This window comes from Protopterus annectens, chromosome 16.part0, assembly GCF_019279795.1.
Source record: "Protopterus annectens isolate FY-2018-M chromosome 16.part0, PAN1.0, whole genome shotgun sequence".
Classification (NCBI taxonomy): domain Eukaryota; kingdom Metazoa; phylum Chordata; order Ceratodontiformes; family Protopteridae; genus Protopterus; species Protopterus annectens.
This window is the reverse complement of record NC_056750.1, coordinates 609515116-609536760: the sequence shown is the minus strand read 5'-3', so window position 1 is coordinate 609536760 and position 21645 is coordinate 609515116. Positions and strand designations below refer to the sequence as shown.

Sequence of the window (21645 nt, the reverse complement as noted above, 5' to 3'; positions counted from 1 at the left end):
GGTAAACCTTCCAGTGATTCCAGGGAGATGGGCATTTTGATAAGGCTGCTGTCAGCAAAGGTGAAGAAATTATGTTCTAATTGGGCTCGTTGCATAGCTCTCAACCTTTTTCCACCAAAATATGAACCAGTCTCTCTCTCTCTCCTCTCTCTTATAATGTGGAATAAATGGGCAAAATGTGTACCACTTACTAGCAACTTCAGCTAGGAAGATCAGGGCATGCTTAAAATGTATTACTTTATACTTACAAAAAAGTTCTTTTAAAGAATTAATGCAATTCACTATTACTTTATATAGGCATTTGTTAAAATATTCTTAAAATGAATGTGTGACAGACCATTTCATTGTGGAACAGCATGGAACAAAGGAATTTTTAAGACTCAGAATGAAGAACATTCTTCATAATGAGGTGTACTTGAAAGTTGTGGCTCCTTGGTGGCAGGTGGAAGGAATTTTGAGGAACACTTGGCCTCAATGCACAGATGCTCATTTAATTAGCCAATGGCAGAAAACAAATTCTAGTGGGACTGGGAAATTTTTCTAAATAAAATTGCTGTGGCAATTGAACAGTTCCACACTAGCAGGGCTCTATGAGTGAGTGATAAGTAGTCAGAAATGCTGAATGTGTTGGATAGTGTAGAAGTATCATAGCTAATGTCACTTTTTTAGCTCAACACAGACAGCTGGTACATTATGTCCAGGCTGACAAACTGGGGTTGTGATTCCCATTTTAAAAAACAGGAATAGTTCTACTTATACACAGAAAGAGAGACAGAGATCATATTCCTCAGTATCTATAGTTAAGCCTATGCCAGGATAGTAGAAAGAATACTGTATCTGATAACCAAGGCTTTGATGAAGGAAGACAGGAGCTATATTTTATTCATGTGTGGATGTTGTAGTGGTTGAAGGGGTATTCTCAAGATAGGACAACACAGATCACAGACTATGTGCCATGTCAGGTCTATCCACTTGACGGTGTAAAAAATGGTTCTAGTTGTTGCGGTCATGTTGAATAATGTCAACAAAATGAGCTTGAGTATTTGCCTGTGATAAGTGAGTTGAAGAACCAGCCTACTCTGACCTATGCCAGGGATCCATGCTAACAGTGGGAGGGGTGCATGTGTGTGTCCCTATTGGTCAGTGTGTGCCCACCATAAAAGCCCAGCAGTCCAGGGTTAGTAAGCTACAGACCAGCTGGTGTCCAGTTTCCCAGCTTGGGTTACCTGGGATAACTCTGTTGAGCAAAATCTGGATGTAAATTCAGTCAGCATGCCAAATATGAATTAAGAATTGCTACACTCAGTGTGGGTTCACTGATGGGATACAGACTGAAAGAGAATGACTTGATGGTAAGGAGGAGGATGGACATCCTATGTATCCTGCAGACAAGATGGAAGGGCAGTGCAGCAGTGCCACTTGGCTTGGAATCCACAGTCTACTACTCAGGAGGAGGAGGAAAGGCTAGAAATGGTGAAGGAATTGTGAAGAAGAGACTCCAGAAGGCAGTGATGGATGTCAACAGAATTAGCGATAAACGTGTGGTAATCAGACTCAGTCAAAGCAGTATGTCTCTCAGCAGGGATGTAATGACAAGGAACAGTGCATTCAGGCAGCAATTGCATGACTTACTAGATATAGCAGGACAACATGAGTTGGTGTTGATAATGGAAAACTTGAGTGCACATATCTGGACAATTAGAACAGGATATAAGGACTACCTTGGTTCACATGGGTGGGGCAACAGGAATAAAGAAGTAGATGCCATTCTAAACTCCTGTCTGTCAAATGGATTGATGGTAGCCAATGCATGGTCCAGCAAAGGACAGTCACAAGATCATGCACAATTGTGGTCAACATGCGACTCAGGTAGACATCCTCTTAGTAAAGAAAGTGCGCTGGGGTAGAATCAGCAATTGCAAAGTCATCCCCAGTGAAACATCCAGCCCACAGCATAAATCAGTGGTTGTCACAATCAGCTGCATGCCGTTATCAGAGAAGGCTATAAGGTCAACACAGACTAGGCTGAAAACCTGGAAGTTGACTGGAGTGTAAGTACAAGAGTTCAAGAAATTACTCAGCTCTTACACCTCAGGAAGAAAAGGAAATAGGTAGGGTTGAAGAATAATGCCAGGGCATCAAAACAACATGTGTGAGGAGTACAGAACAGGTATATGGTCAAGCTAGGTATGGAAGTAAGGTACAATAGGAAACCTGATGGTGGAATGCAGAAGTCCAGGAAAGGAGTGCTGGAAAAGGTGGGATATAGAAAAGATGGGCTAGGCTATGTAGACATACTGGTTGGCTAACAAGGAAGCTAAGAGAGGAGTTGTAAAAGCAAAGTGCAAGGCAGCAGTGGCACTCTACCAACTTCCAGAAAGTGACTCGGTAGATGGCACAAAGAAACTCTATCAGACTGCAAGGCAAAGAGAAAGATAAAGAAGACAGTCACACACCATTCACAAGGGATGCCAGCAACTGCCTGCTCAGGATTCCACAGGAGATCAGTAACAGATGTAATAAGTATTTCCATCAGTGTCTGAACAAAGAAATCCCCACAGAAGCTGTACTGCCCCAGACACAGCCGATGATGAAAGAAGAGGAGGAGCCCACCCTAGAAGAAGTAAGAACAGCACTAAAGAAAATGAAGTCAGGGAAAGCAGCAGGCTCAGATGATGTCACAGCAGAAATGACTCCTGACTGGATAATAAACATAGTAGAGCTAGTGTGCAAGAACAAAGGGGGCACCCACAAATGTGGGCAGTACAGGGTAACAAACTCCTGTCACACTGCATGAAATTCTGGTAATGGTGACTGATAAATGAATATGCTGAGTGGTAGAAGTTAAGACGGGAGATGAGCAGTTTGGATTCAGATCAGGATTCAACACAACTAACCTGATGTTTGCAGAGATAGTTAAGAAGAAGCTAGAGACGAGGAAAGAGTCCAACTGGTCATTCCCGAACGGTCAGAAAGCACATGACAAATTCCCAAGAAAGCTGATTTGTCCAGTCCTGTGGTGGTTCAAAGTTCAAGAAACATTGTTAGAACTAGTTCAGGCTATGCACAAGGAACAATGATTCAGGTACAAACAGCGTTCAGTCTCGCAGAGTGGTTCCCAAAGGGAGTGGGTGTGCCTCAGGGTTCAGCTCTGAGCCCAGTACTGTTCATACTGGTGATGGACAACAGCAGCATACTGGTTGAAGGGGACAGATCAAGAAAGTTGCTGTATGCACATGATGTAGAATTACAGGCAGACTCTGAGCAAGAACTTAAGCAAAGGATAGCTGAATGGAATGCAATCCTGAAGGCACATGGGATGAAACTGAGCACAAATAAGACAGTTGAAATGGCAGCAAATGTGGGAAATCAGAAGAGGCTTGATAAATGAAATAGATGCGAAATAGGGGAACAGGTTAGCAGTTTCAAGTATCTGTGTCGGGTGATTGAGGAGAAGAGACATTTGAATGGGAAGTCAAAGCCACAATCAATGGGGCTGTGGCCAACTGGCACAGACTGTCAGGGGTAATGTATGACAGAAGAATGCCAAAGAAGCTGAAAGGTAAGGTGTAGAAAACAGTGGTGCGATTGGTACTACTGTACGGCATAGAAACCTGGGCAGTAAAGGCAGAAGAGCAGTTGAGGAAGCTAGAGGTGATGAAGATGAAGACTCTGAGAAGAGTGGTAGGATGCACACTGCTGGACACACGAAGAAATGAGGACAGCAGAGCAGAAGCCTAAGTAGTTCCGATAGCAGAGAAGGTCAAAGAGAACAGATTGTGGTGATTTGGGCACATGCAGAAAAGCACAAGACAATCTGGTGAAGAAGATTTAGGCCAGACAGGAAATGATAGTATTCAGCAAAGAGATGGATGGATTATTTGAGAGAAGGCCTGCAACAGTCAGACATGACTATCGAAGAAGGTAGGAAAGTGACTTTGAATCAAAAGAGATGGTGATAGTTAACAGAGCACCCCATCCCCATGTAGAAAATGGGAACAAGGGGACTGATGATGAGAATGTGTTTTGTGAATGTCCAGAAAGTGTGTAAGTGGGGTCCATGCAATGCCTTGTGGGAGGTGCTACAAATGTATAGCACTGTTATCTCTCTCTACCACAGAGCCAATACATTTGTTCTAACACTATGTGATGATTGCTGATTTGCAAACATTACATTTTAAGAATCTTGCCAAAGGAGGGAGTAAAGTATCATCACATACTATATAATTATATTACTGTTTAGTGGGATCTGATTCTTTATTTATATTAGAGTATAAATTATGGAAATTCCTCTGTATTTTTCTTACCTTTATTATGTTTTTCAGTCAGTCGACATAACAGTTAATCTTATTTTAATACCTTTCTAGGCTGATTCCTTGCATTTTTTTTATTTTAATGAAATATGTGTATCACATTATATAGAATGCAACTGAAAAAAATGAAAAAGTAATTTATGTATTGATTTATAAACCTTCATGGAGTCTTTCTCATTGTGTTTAGCTAGGATGACAAGGCAGCAAAGTCTGCTTCTTTTGCTTTTGATTCAGACTTTACAACAGGCTATGTCTGGCAGAAGCGAAGAAGTATCTACACATTCAATATGCAGCAGTGCTGTGCTTTATGGGTAATTATACAGTGTGTGTACTAGATTAGTAAACAATTTGGATCTGTCTGATATATGGCCTGAGGGAAAGCTCTACCTTTTCTTATACAATGAGATGTTGAAAAGTTATACATAGAATATCCTTATAAATGATACTTGATATTCTCCCCAAAGTTCAAAAAAGTATCAGTGACACTCCTGGATATCCCTGTATCTCTGCTAGACAACGTGTTACATATAGAGTTGCTTTATTTCTTGACTCCCTTTTGAAATCATATCCTTAGAGGTTGGACTCAGTTATTAGGGGATGGTACTCATTTTTTGCAGAGTATTAAAGACATTTATAGACAAAAATAAGCTGACCACACTGCTAAAGGAGACTCACAAACAGAAGAGCCAAACTAAGAAACAACAGTGATATGGGTTACATCACTCTGCTTGATTGGTCTTTTTTAATTGGTTTTAGCTGATTGGTTGTGTTACATTTTAAATATCTGTTTTTTAATATGTGTTTGTATTTTGGTCTGATGAAGCAGTAACCTCGCGAAAGCACTAACCTTCCTCAATAAACCAGTTCTTTACATATTTTTTGGTGTTCAAGAGAAGTTTATCTTGCTTGGACTGCTTGGACTGTGTTGGCTGACTCACATTTATTTTTCTTAGTTATTAAAGACATTTGCCAGAATTCAACTACTGGGCTTTGGCTGATGTCAATTCACTTTATTCCTCTAATCCAGCTTCACTTAGAATTAGGACTGTGCCACAGTCTGTGCATGAGGGACCACAACATAGTATTATTTTAAATTAAATTTTTATTTTATATTATAGTCACAGGTCTATATCACAAGATCGAATGTTTATGTGATCGAACACCTAAACATTGAACTTGTAACATCGAACCTCAAAACGGCGAACGGTGCAGGGCAAGACATCTGTTGGCCATGAAAATAAAAAAATAACTTTACACCCAAACTAAGTGGGGGGCTTCATCCCCCACCCCCACCTCCCGATCACCTAAACATTTGATCATGTAATAGTGACCCTATAGTCACTTTATGTTTAATGGTGAGATTTAAACAAAAGGTGTGTGGTCGGCTCCTCTTCAGAAGATTAAAAGCTCAAAAGACTGAAAATCAAAATATCTAAACCTCAAAATAGCAAAAATGGAATTTGCCCTTTCTCCAGTATTGTTGGATCTTGGAGTGGGTATATATAATTATCAGGGAGTGTGGGCCATTAAAAGTATTTCCTATATTTTGAGTTTTACACATTTTGATTTTCAGTCTTTTGATCTTCTGACATAGGCCTGTGTGGACATAGGAACATCCTTTGTTCCCAAGTTTGCTAAATACTTTATGCAGTATTTTGAAATATCCTGTAGTCATTTTTACAGTCATTTTTCGGAAGTTGTATATTAATGCACACTAGTATAGGAAAGACACAGTAGATATTGCACTAGTACTATGAAGAAGTTGTAAGTATATCGGTAGTAAGAAATGATACTAGTGAGGGATAGGGAGATTGGTATGTTTTAATATGATTTCTTGTGATATTAAAGTGTTTTGAATTTTCCATCATTACATTTGTGGTAGGCTACTGAAACCGTTTCTTCTAAATTAACATTTTGTTTGCCTGTGATTTTTCTTTGGTGAATTATAATACAATTAATATATGTAGATGTTGAGAACTTTGTTCTATAACTCCCTGAGATCACTCTATCAATACATCAGAGTTATAGCTGTTGGACTGTTGGGATAGTTAACTGAATGCAAGGCTTCAGTACCTTCACCACATTTAGATCATCAACTGCACAGACAGTGACAAAAAGGTGGGGTTGTCTCAGTTTATATTATCAACAAGCATAACTCTAGTTTGGTTAAACAGGATGATTACCATAAACAAAGTCCCATACTATATCCTAGCAAGCTGTAGGTCACTCTCTATGTCCCTCGAATCCCATAGCTCGTACCTAGACCTACTGGGGACACTCACCATTAAACCAAATACCCTATTAAAGGGAGACTTTAACTACCCCTCTTTAGACTGGGAAATATACACTGCTTCATACTCACAGGCACAATTCCTGGACTTTATTAACTCAAAAGTCCTTGACAGGATAGTGCACACACCCACCAGAGGTTCAAGAGTACTGGACCTGGAACTCATCAGTATGGCAGAGTATTGCAACACCTCCCCCCCCCCCCCTTCGAAATAAAACTCAGTTTGGAAATCCCAGCAAACCCTGTAACTAGTTAGGAATTATTCTAAAACAAATTATTTCCTATTAAGTGATAATTTGTCAAAATTCACTGCCTCTCCCAACCCCAAGTTCACAGTAACCTATATAGAACTGTTTACAAAGATCCTGTACAAGCATATAAATGGCTGTATAGACTCTACTGTACCTACTAGAAGTAAGTCCAAAACAAACCACACTGGTAGAATCTTAACATTAATAGGATATATAACAAGAAAAAAAGCCATAGCTAAAATCATGAAGATAAACTCTCATAATGATAGGACCTTTCTAATTAAACTAAACAAGAAACAAAGATGACTAATTAAGTCCAACAATTCTAATTACAGGTCAAGATAGCCTCACAAGCCAAAGTCAAGTACAAGGCCTTCTACAGCTATGTTTGAAACCTCCAAGGCAGCACACATCAGTGAACCAAACTGTTTGGTCAGTTGCATCACTTTCACTGAGAAGAGTGATATAGCTAATTTGCTGGTTGACAAATTCAGCTCCCACTCCTGCCTTCCTCCGTGAAACACCTATTAGCATAAACCCTGTAACTATTAACAGGGAGCAGATCTTGGGTGCTCACTAAGGCAAAAAACACAGCCTCACTGGGACCCAGCAGTATTCATGAATGCCTACCAAATAACTTGGAACATGGCCTACCAGAACCACTTGAGTCACTTTTCAATTATAGCCTCAAAACAGGCTTTGTACCATTAGAATGGATTACTGCAATGGTTATCCCACTTCACAAGGGTAGACCATCAAACGAACCTGGAAACTACAGACCTATTAGTCTGACTAGTTTAATATGCAAAGCCATGGAACACATTACCATGGAAATGATCAGCAAAGGCATAGACAACCTTCAGACACTGGACTGAATGCAGTTTGGCTTTGTCATTGGAAGGCCATGACTATTAAACCTGGAGGACTTTTTTGAGAAGGTCAGCAAGGCAATAGATGAAGGGAAAATGGGTGCATACAGCTTAAATGGACCTGGATAAGGTGCTCGATGCAATGCTCCCCACAGGTATAGTTTACAAGCTCACAGAACTAGGCATAAACCCCTATATCTCACACATAAGAACAAGGAAATCAGGACTGGTGAGACCAGCTCCACTAACAAACGGGTCACCAGCAGCATACCACAGCGCTCCATGCTGGGACAGCTCCTATTTGACATCTATATCTTGGAGGTAAAGGCTAATGCCAAGGGCCTTTGGATGACCAACTTCACAGCTGACTGCAAATTGGGAGCTATCATGGGTTCCCAATAACACAAATATCTTACAAGAGGGTTTAACACAGACAAATGGCTGGTGCCAAAGTCATGGATTAAAACTCAATGCAATGAAATGCATTATAATACCTTTTGGTTAAACTGACACCCAGGCTAATTACTCCACTGATAAGACATCCCTAACAGTTGATCTAATAGTCAGAGATCTGGAAACATATGTAGACAGTAATCTGACCTTTGACAAATATGTGGCCAAGATAGTGAGAACATTTTTCTATGTCACCCATCTTATGAGCAAAGGCATCGTATCTAGGTCCAAGGAAGTTGTAATACTACTTTATTTGGCCCTCATCAGACCGATCAGTGAGCATAATGTCCCCTTTGGTATGTACCTAACAAGACAAATGCAACAGTTGCAAGTCCCACAAAAATTTCGTACTAGGAGAATTTAAGGTGTAAATACATTGTCCTATGTGGATTGCCTTAAAACCCTATCTCTATACTCTGTCTCCTACAGGTTACTGAGAGACAATCTATGTCTGGCATACAAGGCATCCTCAGATCCAGCTCTGGTGGACCTTTTGCACATCCAAAAATGAACTGAATCAGAACCACTTGATCCAAGGATTTAAATTTTGCTTGTGACATAAGACATGTTTGCAAGACAGATATATATGTCTCAGAGGATACCCATAATCTGGAAAAGGCTCCCTATCCATAGAAAGCAGAGTCCATCTCTGCCCCTATTTAGGCCTAACCATGACAAATGGATGGGAAATCAAACATTTACCCCAGGTCTGACCCCCATGTCTCTGATGGACAGAAGCAGATAGTAATGCCCAAACTAACATATACCCCACATAGCCTCTACAAACTTCCTAACATACCCTCTTGTAATAAACCCCAGTGATACAGAGTGGCACAACTGAGTTGGTTTGCATTGCTAGACTTATAAAGGCCTTGGTTGTCATTAGCCTAATATATACCCATGATCCTATGAGTCAGTTTTTTTTGTTGGTATAATTATTGCATTATTAGTGTCTGGTATTTGTAGCACAAGACAAAAGGAATGCAGCCAGCTATTCTTATCAAATGTTCATTGTCTTCTATCAGATGCGGCATGGCTGGATCTGCTTTTGTGACTGGCATGTCTTTAAAACCCTCCATGATAAGTATGCAAAGCTGAGTATGTAAAAATAGTGACATTTTCTACAGTCTGTTCAATCTCCACATCCTGTGCTTGGTATGATGCAGCTGGCATTATGTTTTCCTCTATATAAAATAGCCAGTTAGGCAGTCTAATACATTGCAATGCCTGGTGAATGTAAGTGATAACACAAATAAGAAACTACACTTTAGGCTTAATGAAATGCCTTGCTAAAGCAAAGGCTTGTTAACTATACTCTGATAGTGACATTCCTTGGTAAAATTACTAATTATGATTTTTCATTCATTTTTCAGGTGCCAAGGATTGTAAAGAGTTGATGGGAAAAGGAAACACACTATCTGGCTTGTATACTATTTACACTAATGGCTGCAAACCCATGGAGGTTTTTTGTGACATGCATACAGATGGTGGAGGATGGCTGGTAAGTACCACTTACCACATCAACAAACAGGGTATTATTGCATAAAGTACATTCTCAAACTGTAGCTCTTGCAGGTAACAAGTAGAATAAATGTCAGTCTAATAGGCAATGAGTAAAGTATTGCTGGTACCTCTAAAGAAAACAGCAGAACATAGGTTGTGGGTAACATATGTCATAATATCTGTAATGGTAGAACTGTGATACCTGCCAGAGAGCCTCCATAATGGCAAGAAATGGTTGGGTCAGCATTTATACAGGTTCATAGAAGGTTATTAAGCTAACAGCCCTAGAGTCCTTACAAACCTAGCTGTATTTATTCTGAGTTGCCCCAATTGTCAGTGGTTAGGTGAGTGAAGTTCACAAATGTAAGGGTCTGTGGTAGTTAATACCCACTTCCTCTGTACAGGATGGCCATGGGCACCATCCCAGAAGTGAGTTTGTGGTCACCCATCCATTGATCTAGGTTGCATTTCAAGAGAGTCAGGGAGGGGCTCTTTTCATGTGAAATGGAAGCTTGTTCCAGAGAAGTGGCAATCTCTGGGACATGTAGCTATCTCTCCAGCATGACCTATTCATGTTAGAAGCTAGGTTAAGATCCCTGGAGCAAGTGATCCTCATGCGGTTTGATTTATGAATGTGTAGCATTTACATCAGGGCTGGGTCACAGACTGCCTGTAAGTCAGGGACAGGTTACCCTTTAGCAACCTGTAGGAGACAGGATACAGTGACAGGGCTTTCAGTCTTTCCATGTAAGACTTGTTTTTTGTACCTTGTAATTTCTTGGTGAGAAACCTCTGGGGTCTCTCCAAGTGTTGCAGGTGTCTGGAGAGATACATGCAAAAGGCAGCATTGTACTCAATTACTGGTCTGATGAGGGCTGAGTATAATGGAATTATAACATCCTTAAATCTAGCTGTGATGTCTTTACATATAAGATGTGCCACATAGAAGGATTTCCTTACTACTGCGGATACATGGTGGTCAAAGTTCAGACTGCTATCAAGCTGAGTACCCAGCTCACATACCAGTGGGTCTACACTTAAGGGAGGGGGGGTGCTGTCTATAATGTAATTAGCAGGGATGTGAGCTTTCCTAAAGGGAATAATAATGCATGTTTTGCAAGTAGCTTTAATCCATGGCTTTGGCACCAATCATTTGTTTGTGTCAATCGTCTCTGCAGTATAGTAATATTGTTGGGGGATTCAGTGATTGCTCCCCTGCTTATGCATTAATTGCAACCAGAGTAGAGCCCTAAGAGCCAATATACCTGTTTATAGTAAAAAAACATGACAATGATTACAGCTGGTTTGTCCTTTTACAAGTTGTAAGATATCAGTTAATTAGTCATAGCATGTGCCTGTGCTTGGTGCTTGGTGATGCACAGAAATACTTGGGGTTAGTTGCCATGTAGTTTCTAATTAATGTACTGATCTGTAATGAGTACTGAAGCTATTGGCTAGACTGACATTAACACAGCCAGTAAAGCCATATGGTCTATATCCTATGATTACAATCGATAAACATCATGATACATCCGTAAAAGGTGACATTGGCGGTTCTGTACAACTATAATTATTATAATAACCAATAATATGTACCACAGCATATGTCACTCAATATCTGGTTACTTCAGTGAAGAAATCTGAGCATAGCTGATATGTATCCATTGATTAATATGGCTGATATACTGTATAACCATTGATTAATATAAGTCCATTGAGAAGTGTCTCAGTGCCCCACAGTATCTCAGGATACAGGCATACAGTTGGTTAAATTATCAACATGATAACACAGTAATAGGAGTTTCTCAGACTTTGCTGCTTTTCCTGTGAGAGACATGTGAAGTTCTTGTTGAAAAGAGATGCTATTGCTTGCTGCAGGTGGGTGTCACTGCATGGACATAAATGTTGCGTGATGATTGGTATCTGTCTGTATAATACTTATGACAGAAACAATGTCTATTACAATGACTGCTAGGGATTCACATATATGTGTGTTTGTAAACAGTAGTGCTGTGCAGATATGAGTTAGAAGATGTAGCACTACATACACAGTCAGATGGCATAGCAATTCTGAACTCAGCTAACTTATCTATACTTTGCAAGCTACCAAACAGTAAGGAAGACATAGTGGGATCTATTGAATGGGGAGTAAGATATGCCTCTCACTGACTGATTTAGGAGGTGACATCCAACTTCTTCCACTGGCCTTTGCTTTTTTCCTAAAGCAGAAAACTAAATAGGGTAGAAGGGTACATACATTACGGCAGTAGGATTCTTCTAGCTTCCAAGAGGTTTTTGTTTTTTGCTTCTTATCCATTTTAGTTATAGACAGATAGAAAGATAAATGAATACATTTGAATCAGACCAAGTTTGCTGGCTTCAGATTTTCTACTTCAAAAGTGTAAATCATAAATTACTGAAAATAGAGTTACAGGAATTAATTTCATTTATCGGATGCCAGAGACACTAATGTCGTTAGATCTCAGTACTTTGCAATGTATGTGTCATGTCAGAGTAAGAGAGATTCCTCCAGCACTTTATTATATACAACTGATTTATAAACACTGATACTGAATTGTCTTGTCTTAGGTCTTCCAAAGACGTATTGATGGTTCTGTTGATTTTTTCCGGGACTGGAACTCTTATAAGAAAGGGTTTGGTTACAAGCAGACAGAATTCTGGCTGGGAAATGACAACATTTGCAAGTTAACTGCTGCAGATAAAGGTATGAATTCTTTGTTGATGTTCTGTACTATATTTTGCAAAGAGTATTTAGTAATAATGTTGTCACTTGTTCTTTTATTTCTGTATGCCTTACCTAATCTGCCACCTGTTGGCCTAGAACCTGTGGCTCCTACCTTTTCCCCATTTACAACCCATGGTTTGTCCTTCCTGGTCTGTACCAAAACAGTACCACTTATGGTCATTCGTTAGCATGATCATGTACTTCGCAGCAGAATACACTTTCACCTCTGGCATGCTGGCCAAGGACATAGAAGAAACAGATCAGAGCCAGAAGCCAGACAATTGTACTGCTCTACCACAGGGCTATTAAGCCATGTGGTCTGTATCCAGGAGTTGTATATAATGAAGACAGGAGCTCAGATGTGTCCATGCCTAATGACTTTAATTGTCTGGCCCATTCTATGGTGTGCTTTTTGTGGCAACCTGTCTACAGTTCCAGATTCTCCTACAGAATAATCCTGTTGTGGCTGTTCTGTAAGACTTTTCCCACAAATGCAAACTAAGCCCCCAGTGACTGAATCCTTTCTCTCTAGATGACTATTTTGTTGCCCACATCTGATCCTGTACTCAGTGTGTCAGCAGCAATTGCAGAATATGTGACTCTGACCTAGTAATATGTTAAGCTGAATGAATGTAGTACTGTACTTATGCTCTCTCTGATGGAGGATTCCACATTTTTCCTCTCCTGCTGACTAGAGTAATGTGGCATGTTCTCAGTAAAGCACTCAGAGTTAGAAAATATTGATTAGATTTTATCAAAATGCGAGATATTTGGAGGTGTTTAGTAGACTTATATTAAATTAAATATCAAATTAAATATTAAAAAAATAAATTAAGGGTTATTGAACCTTCAAGTAAGAAACAATAGACATTGTTGGAATATTTAAGTAGTGAGGTATGTGGAAAAGCAGCCTACCTCAATCACATGTGGGTCAGGGGTTAGCAACCATGAAAAAATAAAGTATGTAGACTGTGTTTGAATCCAACTCACAATGATTACATTTCAGTTACTCATTGCAGGAACATTTCATTTCACTTCAAAGACAGTATGGTGGATGTCATGATTTGCCTTATTTTAACGGCATTAGTAAAAAATATATTTTTATAGAAATTGGAGGGTTTACTAATCACTGCAAACAGCATGGTTTGTGCTCATAAATCTCAGTTTGATTTTATCTTTGTACTGTTACCTATTGTGTATTTTTATCATAAAAATACCAATAAATGCATAGTTTCATATGTTCTTACGCGTTTATATTACGCTGTCGAAAACTCAAAAACTGTCGACAGCGTAATAATCGACATGAAAATGTCGAAACCCCAAACATTGAACACACAGAAAAAAAAAAAACACCCAAACACAACACAAATTGCTCTATGCAGGGGGGCAAGCACCCTGCACCCCACCCCCCGCTACTTAAATATACCAACTCCGAGATCACACTACATTGCAGTAAATGGAAATCTCCCCTTACGGAGATTTCCGTTTACACACGCAATGACTTTCGCTTTCGACATTTTGGTGCTGACAATATCAGCTTCGATATTGTTGGCCTTTGACAGGGTGAAGTAGACCCATTCTTACTATGTTTACAGTCAAGGTGACAATCTGGAAGCTAAACCACATCAACTAATGCTGGAGGGAGACTAGCAGTTTTCCCCATTAAATAGCCGTTCTCCACATATCCCAAGCTAAAGTTTGCAATCACCCATCCTGTCACCCGGACTGATGTCAAAGATTGCTAAGGAAGTATTTAATTGGTAGGGGCAGCCTATTCTAAATACTGGGAATTGTTTATCTTTTATGCCATCTAGTATCACTGACATGATAATACAGGTGCAGGTCTCCAGAGTAGGTCTTTGCATTACCACTGGTTCTGTTTAGGTGAAGGAGTTCAAAGAGTGTTAGGTCATTCATAACACTGGCAGCAGAGACCACTCCTCAGGAGTCTGAGAATGAGTGGTGGGATAGGGCATTTAGTTTGTCCGAATAGCTGACGGTACTCAAATCTGAGGGGTCTCTATTATAAGCTCGAAGTTACAGAACATCGAATACAATATGGTCGACACCATATTATCGAAGTTCTGTAACTTTGAAAATAAAAAAAATTAATTTTAAACTTCAAATACTTACCCTAATGGCTTTAAGCAGGGGGGCAAGCACCCCTGCACCCCCCCACACCTCCCATTACTTAAATATACCAACTCCGAGATTGCACTTTAACGTAGTATGGTGCGGAAAGGGAAGATTTCCCTTTCCTACTCTGTAGTGTGATCTTGGAGTTTGTATATTTAAGTAGCGGGGGGTGTGAGGTGTGGGGGCTTGCCTCCTGCCTACACTCATTAGTTTTTTTTTTGTTCTACATTTTTTTATTGAGTTTTGATTGTTTAATGGTTCGATGCATACAGTTCTATGCTTATGCATTCGAACCATTAAACATTCAAGATTATAATATAGACCCAGACCTGAGCACTTGTTGGTGAAAAAATATTAATTTTTTTTCAAGCTGGTGTAGTTGCTTAGCAAGGGATATGCTAAAGGGTGCAGCATATTCAATAATTCACCTTATAAGGGATGGATAAAATGTGTCTATAACTTCTTTGTATTTTGATGAGATACCACAAAAGATATGTTGTAAAAGGCAGAAGAATTTTCTAACTACCAGGTCTGTTATCAACATATATCCCCACAAGCCTGATTTAAGTGGTATTTTATATATATATATATATATATATATATATATATATATATATATATTAAGCAGTTGTTATGCTAGCTTTCCAAAGGTAATTATGCTGCATTTCTTGGTCTTCAATTTAAGCCCATGGTTATTACACCAAGTGATTTTATTGGTCCTGCTCATAAGGCAACAATTGATGAGGTCATTGTACACATCACTTTAAATTGCATTTAATCTTGACTATTAGTAATGTGAAAAAGCTAACCACATTTTTTAATTGTGATTATCAATGAATGAAAAAGAAATATGGCATAATTAATGAATTATTCAATTGTTTTGATGGTAGTTCAAATGGCCTCAGATTCTGTAATACAACTGTAATTTATATAGCCTCATAAAATGAAGAACATAGATGACAGACAGCATTTTGCTTTACTATGTTGTGTAATAGCCCATATCATTAATTGTATGACAATAAAATCTGGCTCAAAATGGAAGCCCATAAAACAATAGACCAGAGCCCTGTGCTACCTTTGGATCTGCAACAGGTTTTAACAGCTGTTTGAGACAAGCAAAGAGAAGATTTTTTTGAGAGATGAGACAGTGAGATAACTCAGAGAGAGGATTAGCAGGGGAAGAGTACTGGCCTGCATGGTTTTCATTTTTACCACAAATGTCAGTGAAATAAGACTAGAAGAACCAGTCTGAGTGAGGTTGAGATTTTTCTCCCTGCTAAGGGTACCTGGTTCATCTTATTTAGACTTGGTTGTATGTTATTTGCTGTTATTCTGGTAACTTTGGAATTGGTCTGCCCGTATAGTTGTTAACCTCTGAAATGGAAGGTTTTTAGTCGAATGAACAGCTGATATACATTTGCTACAGGCTGCATTGTACAAATACAACATATTAGATGGTGTATATTTCATACATTTTTGTCATAGTTACAGTGCCTTCCTCCCAGAAGGTTTCAATGATTTCAGAAGCTAATTTTTTTGGACATTATGATGAACTTTTCTCATTTAGTAAAGAAGATTCAGACAACTTAAAGATATCTTGCTAAATAAGTGCAGGTTCAAGATGCAGCCAATTACTCAATACAATGAATAGTTCTCCAGTCAACATTTATTAATTATTTTAGTTAATGGGTAAGTGAATTATATGAGTTATCCATTTTCATTCACAGCTATGTGCAAAAGAAGGACCATAAGCAAACGGCTGCTGAAGCAAATATGTAAGGAATGCAATTTCCTTAGCCTTTGAAAAACAACATTATTACATTGTTACTTATTACTGCCACTATATTCCTTAGGCTAAGTACAAAAAGAGTAATACACTTCAGTGAATTGTGATTTAATCTGCCAAGAATGTAAGCTGCTTGACTTCCACCAGTTTTTTTCATGTAATTCAGGTAAATGTAGCTCTTCAAACATTCTACATAGATGTAACAGTTACATTATATTAGTTATGAGATTTACAGCATCACACTGCATTAATGGGGTGGCACAGTCCTCAACAGAAAAAAGGAATATGTTAATTCCTTATGATGACATTTTTCTATTGCAGAAACATTTATTGATGAACTGAGGTACTCACAGCACAAATCAGTAAGAAGTGTTTTATCAAATCAATGCATATCCATCTAAAGCAGGATAGTAATACCAATGTTTCTCATTAAAATTGTCAATTGAACAGTTTTTCATTTTTGTAAGGAGTGCTATTATTAGTTTAACTGAGTTATTTTGAAATTTACTAGTCAATTAAAAGAGGGAAACAGTGAAACTTGTTATAGAAGAAAAGAAACAGAGTATTTGAAATGCCAATTAGAATTTACAAATCCATTACAACTCAGTGCACATTTTAAAAGAAAAATAGCATTACATTTTAATAGTTTATTTATGATATTAAATTTAAAGGATATTTTGCTGCAGAAAAACATCTGACATCTGGTATACCATAGGGTTCAAGTTTGAGTACTGTACTATGCAATCTACATATTAGTGACATCATAATAGCCAAGTCATATTGTATGACAAAATATGTCCATGACTTCAGATTTGCTATGATAGTAACTGAACTAAAGGGCAGTACCACTTTTCAGGCTTTGAGAGATGGGTTTTGACAATTTGAAAAATCTAATGATACAAGTTTCAGTTTGGTAAGACAACGCTGATGCAAAAATAATATAGCTCAAAATTAAAAATGAGGCAAGGAGAGCTGCTCACAGTAAAAGGCATAGGTATTCGGGAGTCACTTTTGATAATAAGTAACATTTTAGAAGATTCTTCATTGAAGATTTGATTCTATGAGAAAATAGAAAAAACAATGGCATTGCTGTACTATTTAACGTCAAGATCAGTGTAAATTATGATGGACAAGTTGTTAATATGATGGGACCAGACTTGGAATGTTGTGCTATACTCTGGAATCATTATAGAAGAAAAGATTATTCCTTAGACAGGATTCCAAAATTATGGATGACAAAGATAATGAGTAATGCTGGAAATAAGTGCAGGGAAGGTCTTGAACACTGTTGATTAATATATTCAGGAACAAGTGGGTACATTATAGCAGCTCATAAAGGCTTCAAAAACCCTTAACCACTTAGAAAGATTGTGTCCTGGCCATGATAACTGAAATGATGTAATGTTTCCTGGCTAGTTTTGGTTGGTGGTCTATAAATATAATAATTTAGTGACAGAAACAGACTAACTGATTTTCAGGCCAAAATTTTAAAATATGGAACAGATAAAAATTGAGAATTAATCAGCTCAGGTGAAAATTGTTATACAGCTTACTGGTTGCAGACAATACAGTGAATATTTTCTAAATTTTCAGTCTATAAGTATAATAAATATTATAATGGCAATAAGTACATATAGCCAGCATTGTATTATCTAGCTAAAATAGTGCATTAAAGACGATATACTATATAGGAAATGGCATCTAGAGAAACAAACTTCCAAATGTCAGATTTAAGAAACATTTGTCCACTCAGGGACGAAGTCGGAAAAATGAAGAAATTAACTGGCTAGAAAAATGGATAGAATGGATCAACTATTTCACGGTACCTTTTGGGTGTACATTTTCACTTAATATACATCATGCTCATTTATTAAATGAAATTTGTTTTAGATGAACTTGGAAGTAAAATTAATGTATGTAGTGTTTCTAAGTAGATAACATCAATCATTCCTGTATGAGTTAGAGGATTTCCTTTTCAGAGTTATTGCATGTTGAGTAATTTACAGCATAAGTGATGAGTTGGGTCTCCTTTTTGTCCTATCTCTTCTGTAAATGAAAGCAAAAATTGAAGTGAATCTGCCAAGTCAGAGTTTATTTGACAGTTGAACTACCAAAAGCAGGTAAGGCTGTTGCTGTTTGCAGTGACTGTAATATATGCTCTTATGAGCTTCTTGTATTTAAAGTATACCTTCATTATTTAGGGCCAACATAGAAAATATATTAGGAATATTACTAAAGAGTAAATATAAGTGTTGAGACATCCTCCCATAGATTCCATGTACAGAAGCCAACACATTGCTTCAGCAAGGTCTTATATACATTAATAAAACACCTAAATGATTTGCAAATCATCAGAAAATTAGCAAATACTTTGGAATGTCCATGGCTTAAACAACTCTGTGTCAATAATATTTCTAGCTTACAAATATGTCTTAACTGATAGCAATAAAGCTGTCATGCTGATTGGTGCAACACAGATACAGTAGCAAACAGTCCAGACTATTTCATATGATAATAGGATTATAGAAAGTTACGAGGCTAATGGTCTTAGGGCACTCATAATCCTAGCCAAGTTCTACTCTTATTTCTAATTAGTCCTGTCATCCTTTACTGGTTATGAGCTGTCTTGCATTACTTTCAGAATAAATGTAGTTCCTAAAATTATACCTCTTTTTTTACCAATTATAAACATTTTATCAGTCAAACATGGCAGACTGTACAGTGTATTTCCTAATTCATCATATGTTCTACTCCAACTAATTGCTTTCCATGTGCAGCTAATTTACCAACCCCTGCAATTTTAGAAGCAGGAATTTGTAAAATGTATATAGATATTCTATGTGCTAAATCACCAACGTTGTCATTTCTGTTTGTCAACTGGATTCATGAATTTATTAATAGTGAGCATAGTTATGGATCATTACTACTAGATGCTTACATTCCACCATATCATATCAATTAGTAAAAGCAATACTACACAAGCAACCACAAATGACGCAGAAAACAGGCAATTTGACCTAATCAAATATATTTATGTATTTTTGTTTCATTTCTCACCTGAGCTTTAAGCACTATTTGGTCCAGTCATTGCCCTGAAGGTGAATGCCTTCTAGCTCATTGATTCTTCTGGGGTCAAGGGTCAAGTGACAGGGCAAGTGCTCTTATCAAAGAAACTCATCTTTTTTATTCAGACTATTTAGTTTCTCCTCCACATGCCCCATTAAGACTCAATGGATGGCATGCAAGGGGAATGAGGAAGGAGCGCCTATATTACATAATCGAACTTTTAAAAGTTCGAACGTCATACGACATCATATGATCAAACTTTTAAAAGTTTGAAAATATAATAAAAAAAAAAATAAACCAAAGAAAAATCCTACCTGAACGGTTTAAGTAGGGGGCAAGGCCCCCTGAACCCCTCACCCATTAAATATACCAACTCTGAGATCACACTACAGTGCAGAAAGGGAAATCTTTCCATTCCGCACTGTATGGAGATCTCCGTTGAAATGTTTAAACTTTTAAAAGTTCAGTCATATGGTGTTGACCATATGGCGTTCGAATTTTTAAAAGTTCAACAATGTGATATAGACCCAGGAAGGATGCATATTCAAACTCCAATCATGGTAAGTCCTACTGGCTTCAAAGGAAGCACCTCTGCTGAACCCTGGTCTGTACGCAAAACTCAGGACAGTTTGCACTCTGAAATGCACTCTTCCCTATCCACTTTCATAATGTGCGCTGAACCTAACCCAGACCCTAAACCTAAACCTGCCTCTGTTTCTACTTATAACATTAGACCTTACCTTAGAAAAAATACTGGAACATTATTTATTTATTTTTATTTATTGACATTTGTTAACTGGGTTGGTCCAACTGTGCTTGTGCCCTATTTTCAGTGGACCAATTACCACTACTCATACAAATTAGGTCTTAGTGTTAAAGAAGAGATATAGTTTAAAGACAGAAAAAAGTGGTTCTTTTATTTCTGCAATATTTTATAAGCCTGATGCTTTTATAAGCTTTAATGTATGTGTGTGTGTGTGAGTGTGTTTGTATATACTGTACATAGATACATGCACACATATCTGTCTCACATTATCTCTCTCTATATATCTACATATATCTATCTATCTATATATATATATATATATATATATCATAATTTTCTTTCAACTGTTCCCGTTAAAGGTCTCCACAGCAGATCACCTGTTTCCATTTCTTCCTGTCCTCTGCATCTTGCTCTGTCACACCAACCACCTGCATGTCCTCTCTCACCACATCCATAAACCTTATCTTATGCCTTCTTCTTTTCCTGTTACCTGGTAGCTTCATCCTTAGCATCTTTTTCCTAATATACTCAGCATCCCTCCTCAGCACATGTCCAAACCAATGTAATCGTGCCTTTCTGGCTTTGTCTCCAAACCTTCCAACTTGGGCTGACCCTCTAATATACTTATTCCTAATCCTGTCCACCCTTGTCACACCCAGTGCAAATCTTAACATCTTTAATTCTGCCACATCCAGCTCAAACTCCTGCCTTTTTGTCAGTGCCACTGTCTCCAACCCATATAACATAGCTGGTCTCACTACCCTCTTGTAGACCTTCCCTTTCACTCTTACAGGTACTCGTCTGTCACAAATCACTCCTGACACTCTTCTCCACCCACTCCATCCTACCTGTACTCTCTTCTTCACCTCTCTTCCACACTCACCATTACTCTGAACTATTGACCCCAAGTATTTAAACTCATCCACCTTTGCCACCTCTACTCCTTGCATCCTCACCATTCCTCTATCCTCCCTCTCATTCACACACATATATTCTGTCTTAGTCCTGCTGACCTTCATTCCTCTTCTCTCTAGAGCATATCTCCATCTCTCCATGGTCTCGTCCACCTGTTCCCTACTCTCACTACAGATCACAATGTCATCTGCAAACATCATAGTCCACGGGGACTCCTGTCTGATCTCATCTGTCAACCTGTCCATCACCATTGCAAATAAGAAAGGGCTCAGAGCTGATCCTTGATGTAAACCCACCTCCACCTTAAACGCATCCGTCACTCCCACCGCAGACCTCACCGCTGTCATACTACCCTCGTACATATCCTGTACCACTCTTATATACTTTTCTGACACTCCTGACTTCCTCATACAATGCCACAACTCCTCTCTAGGCACCCTGTCATATGCTTTCTCTAAGTCTACAAAAACACAATGCAACTCCTTCTGACATTCTCTGTACTTCTACATCAACACTCTCAGAACAAAGATCGCATCTGTAGTGCTCTTTCC

At 38.4% G+C, this 21645-nt stretch overlaps 1 protein-coding gene across 2 annotated transcripts in view; it reads left to right on the top strand.

Moving 5' to 3' along the window:
• The window catches only part of LOC122790307 (ficolin-2-like), a 272987-nt gene that overhangs the window by 118336 nt on the left and 133006 nt on the right, over nucleotides 1-21645 (top strand). For both annotated transcript variants that reach the window (XM_044057825.1, XM_044057824.1), the window contains exons 6-7: nucleotides 9550-9677; nucleotides 12269-12404. In XM_044057825.1, coding sequence (XP_043913760.1) covers nucleotides 9550-9677; nucleotides 12269-12404 — 264 coding nt within the window. The remainder of the gene's footprint in view (nucleotides 1-9549; nucleotides 9678-12268; nucleotides 12405-21645) is intronic.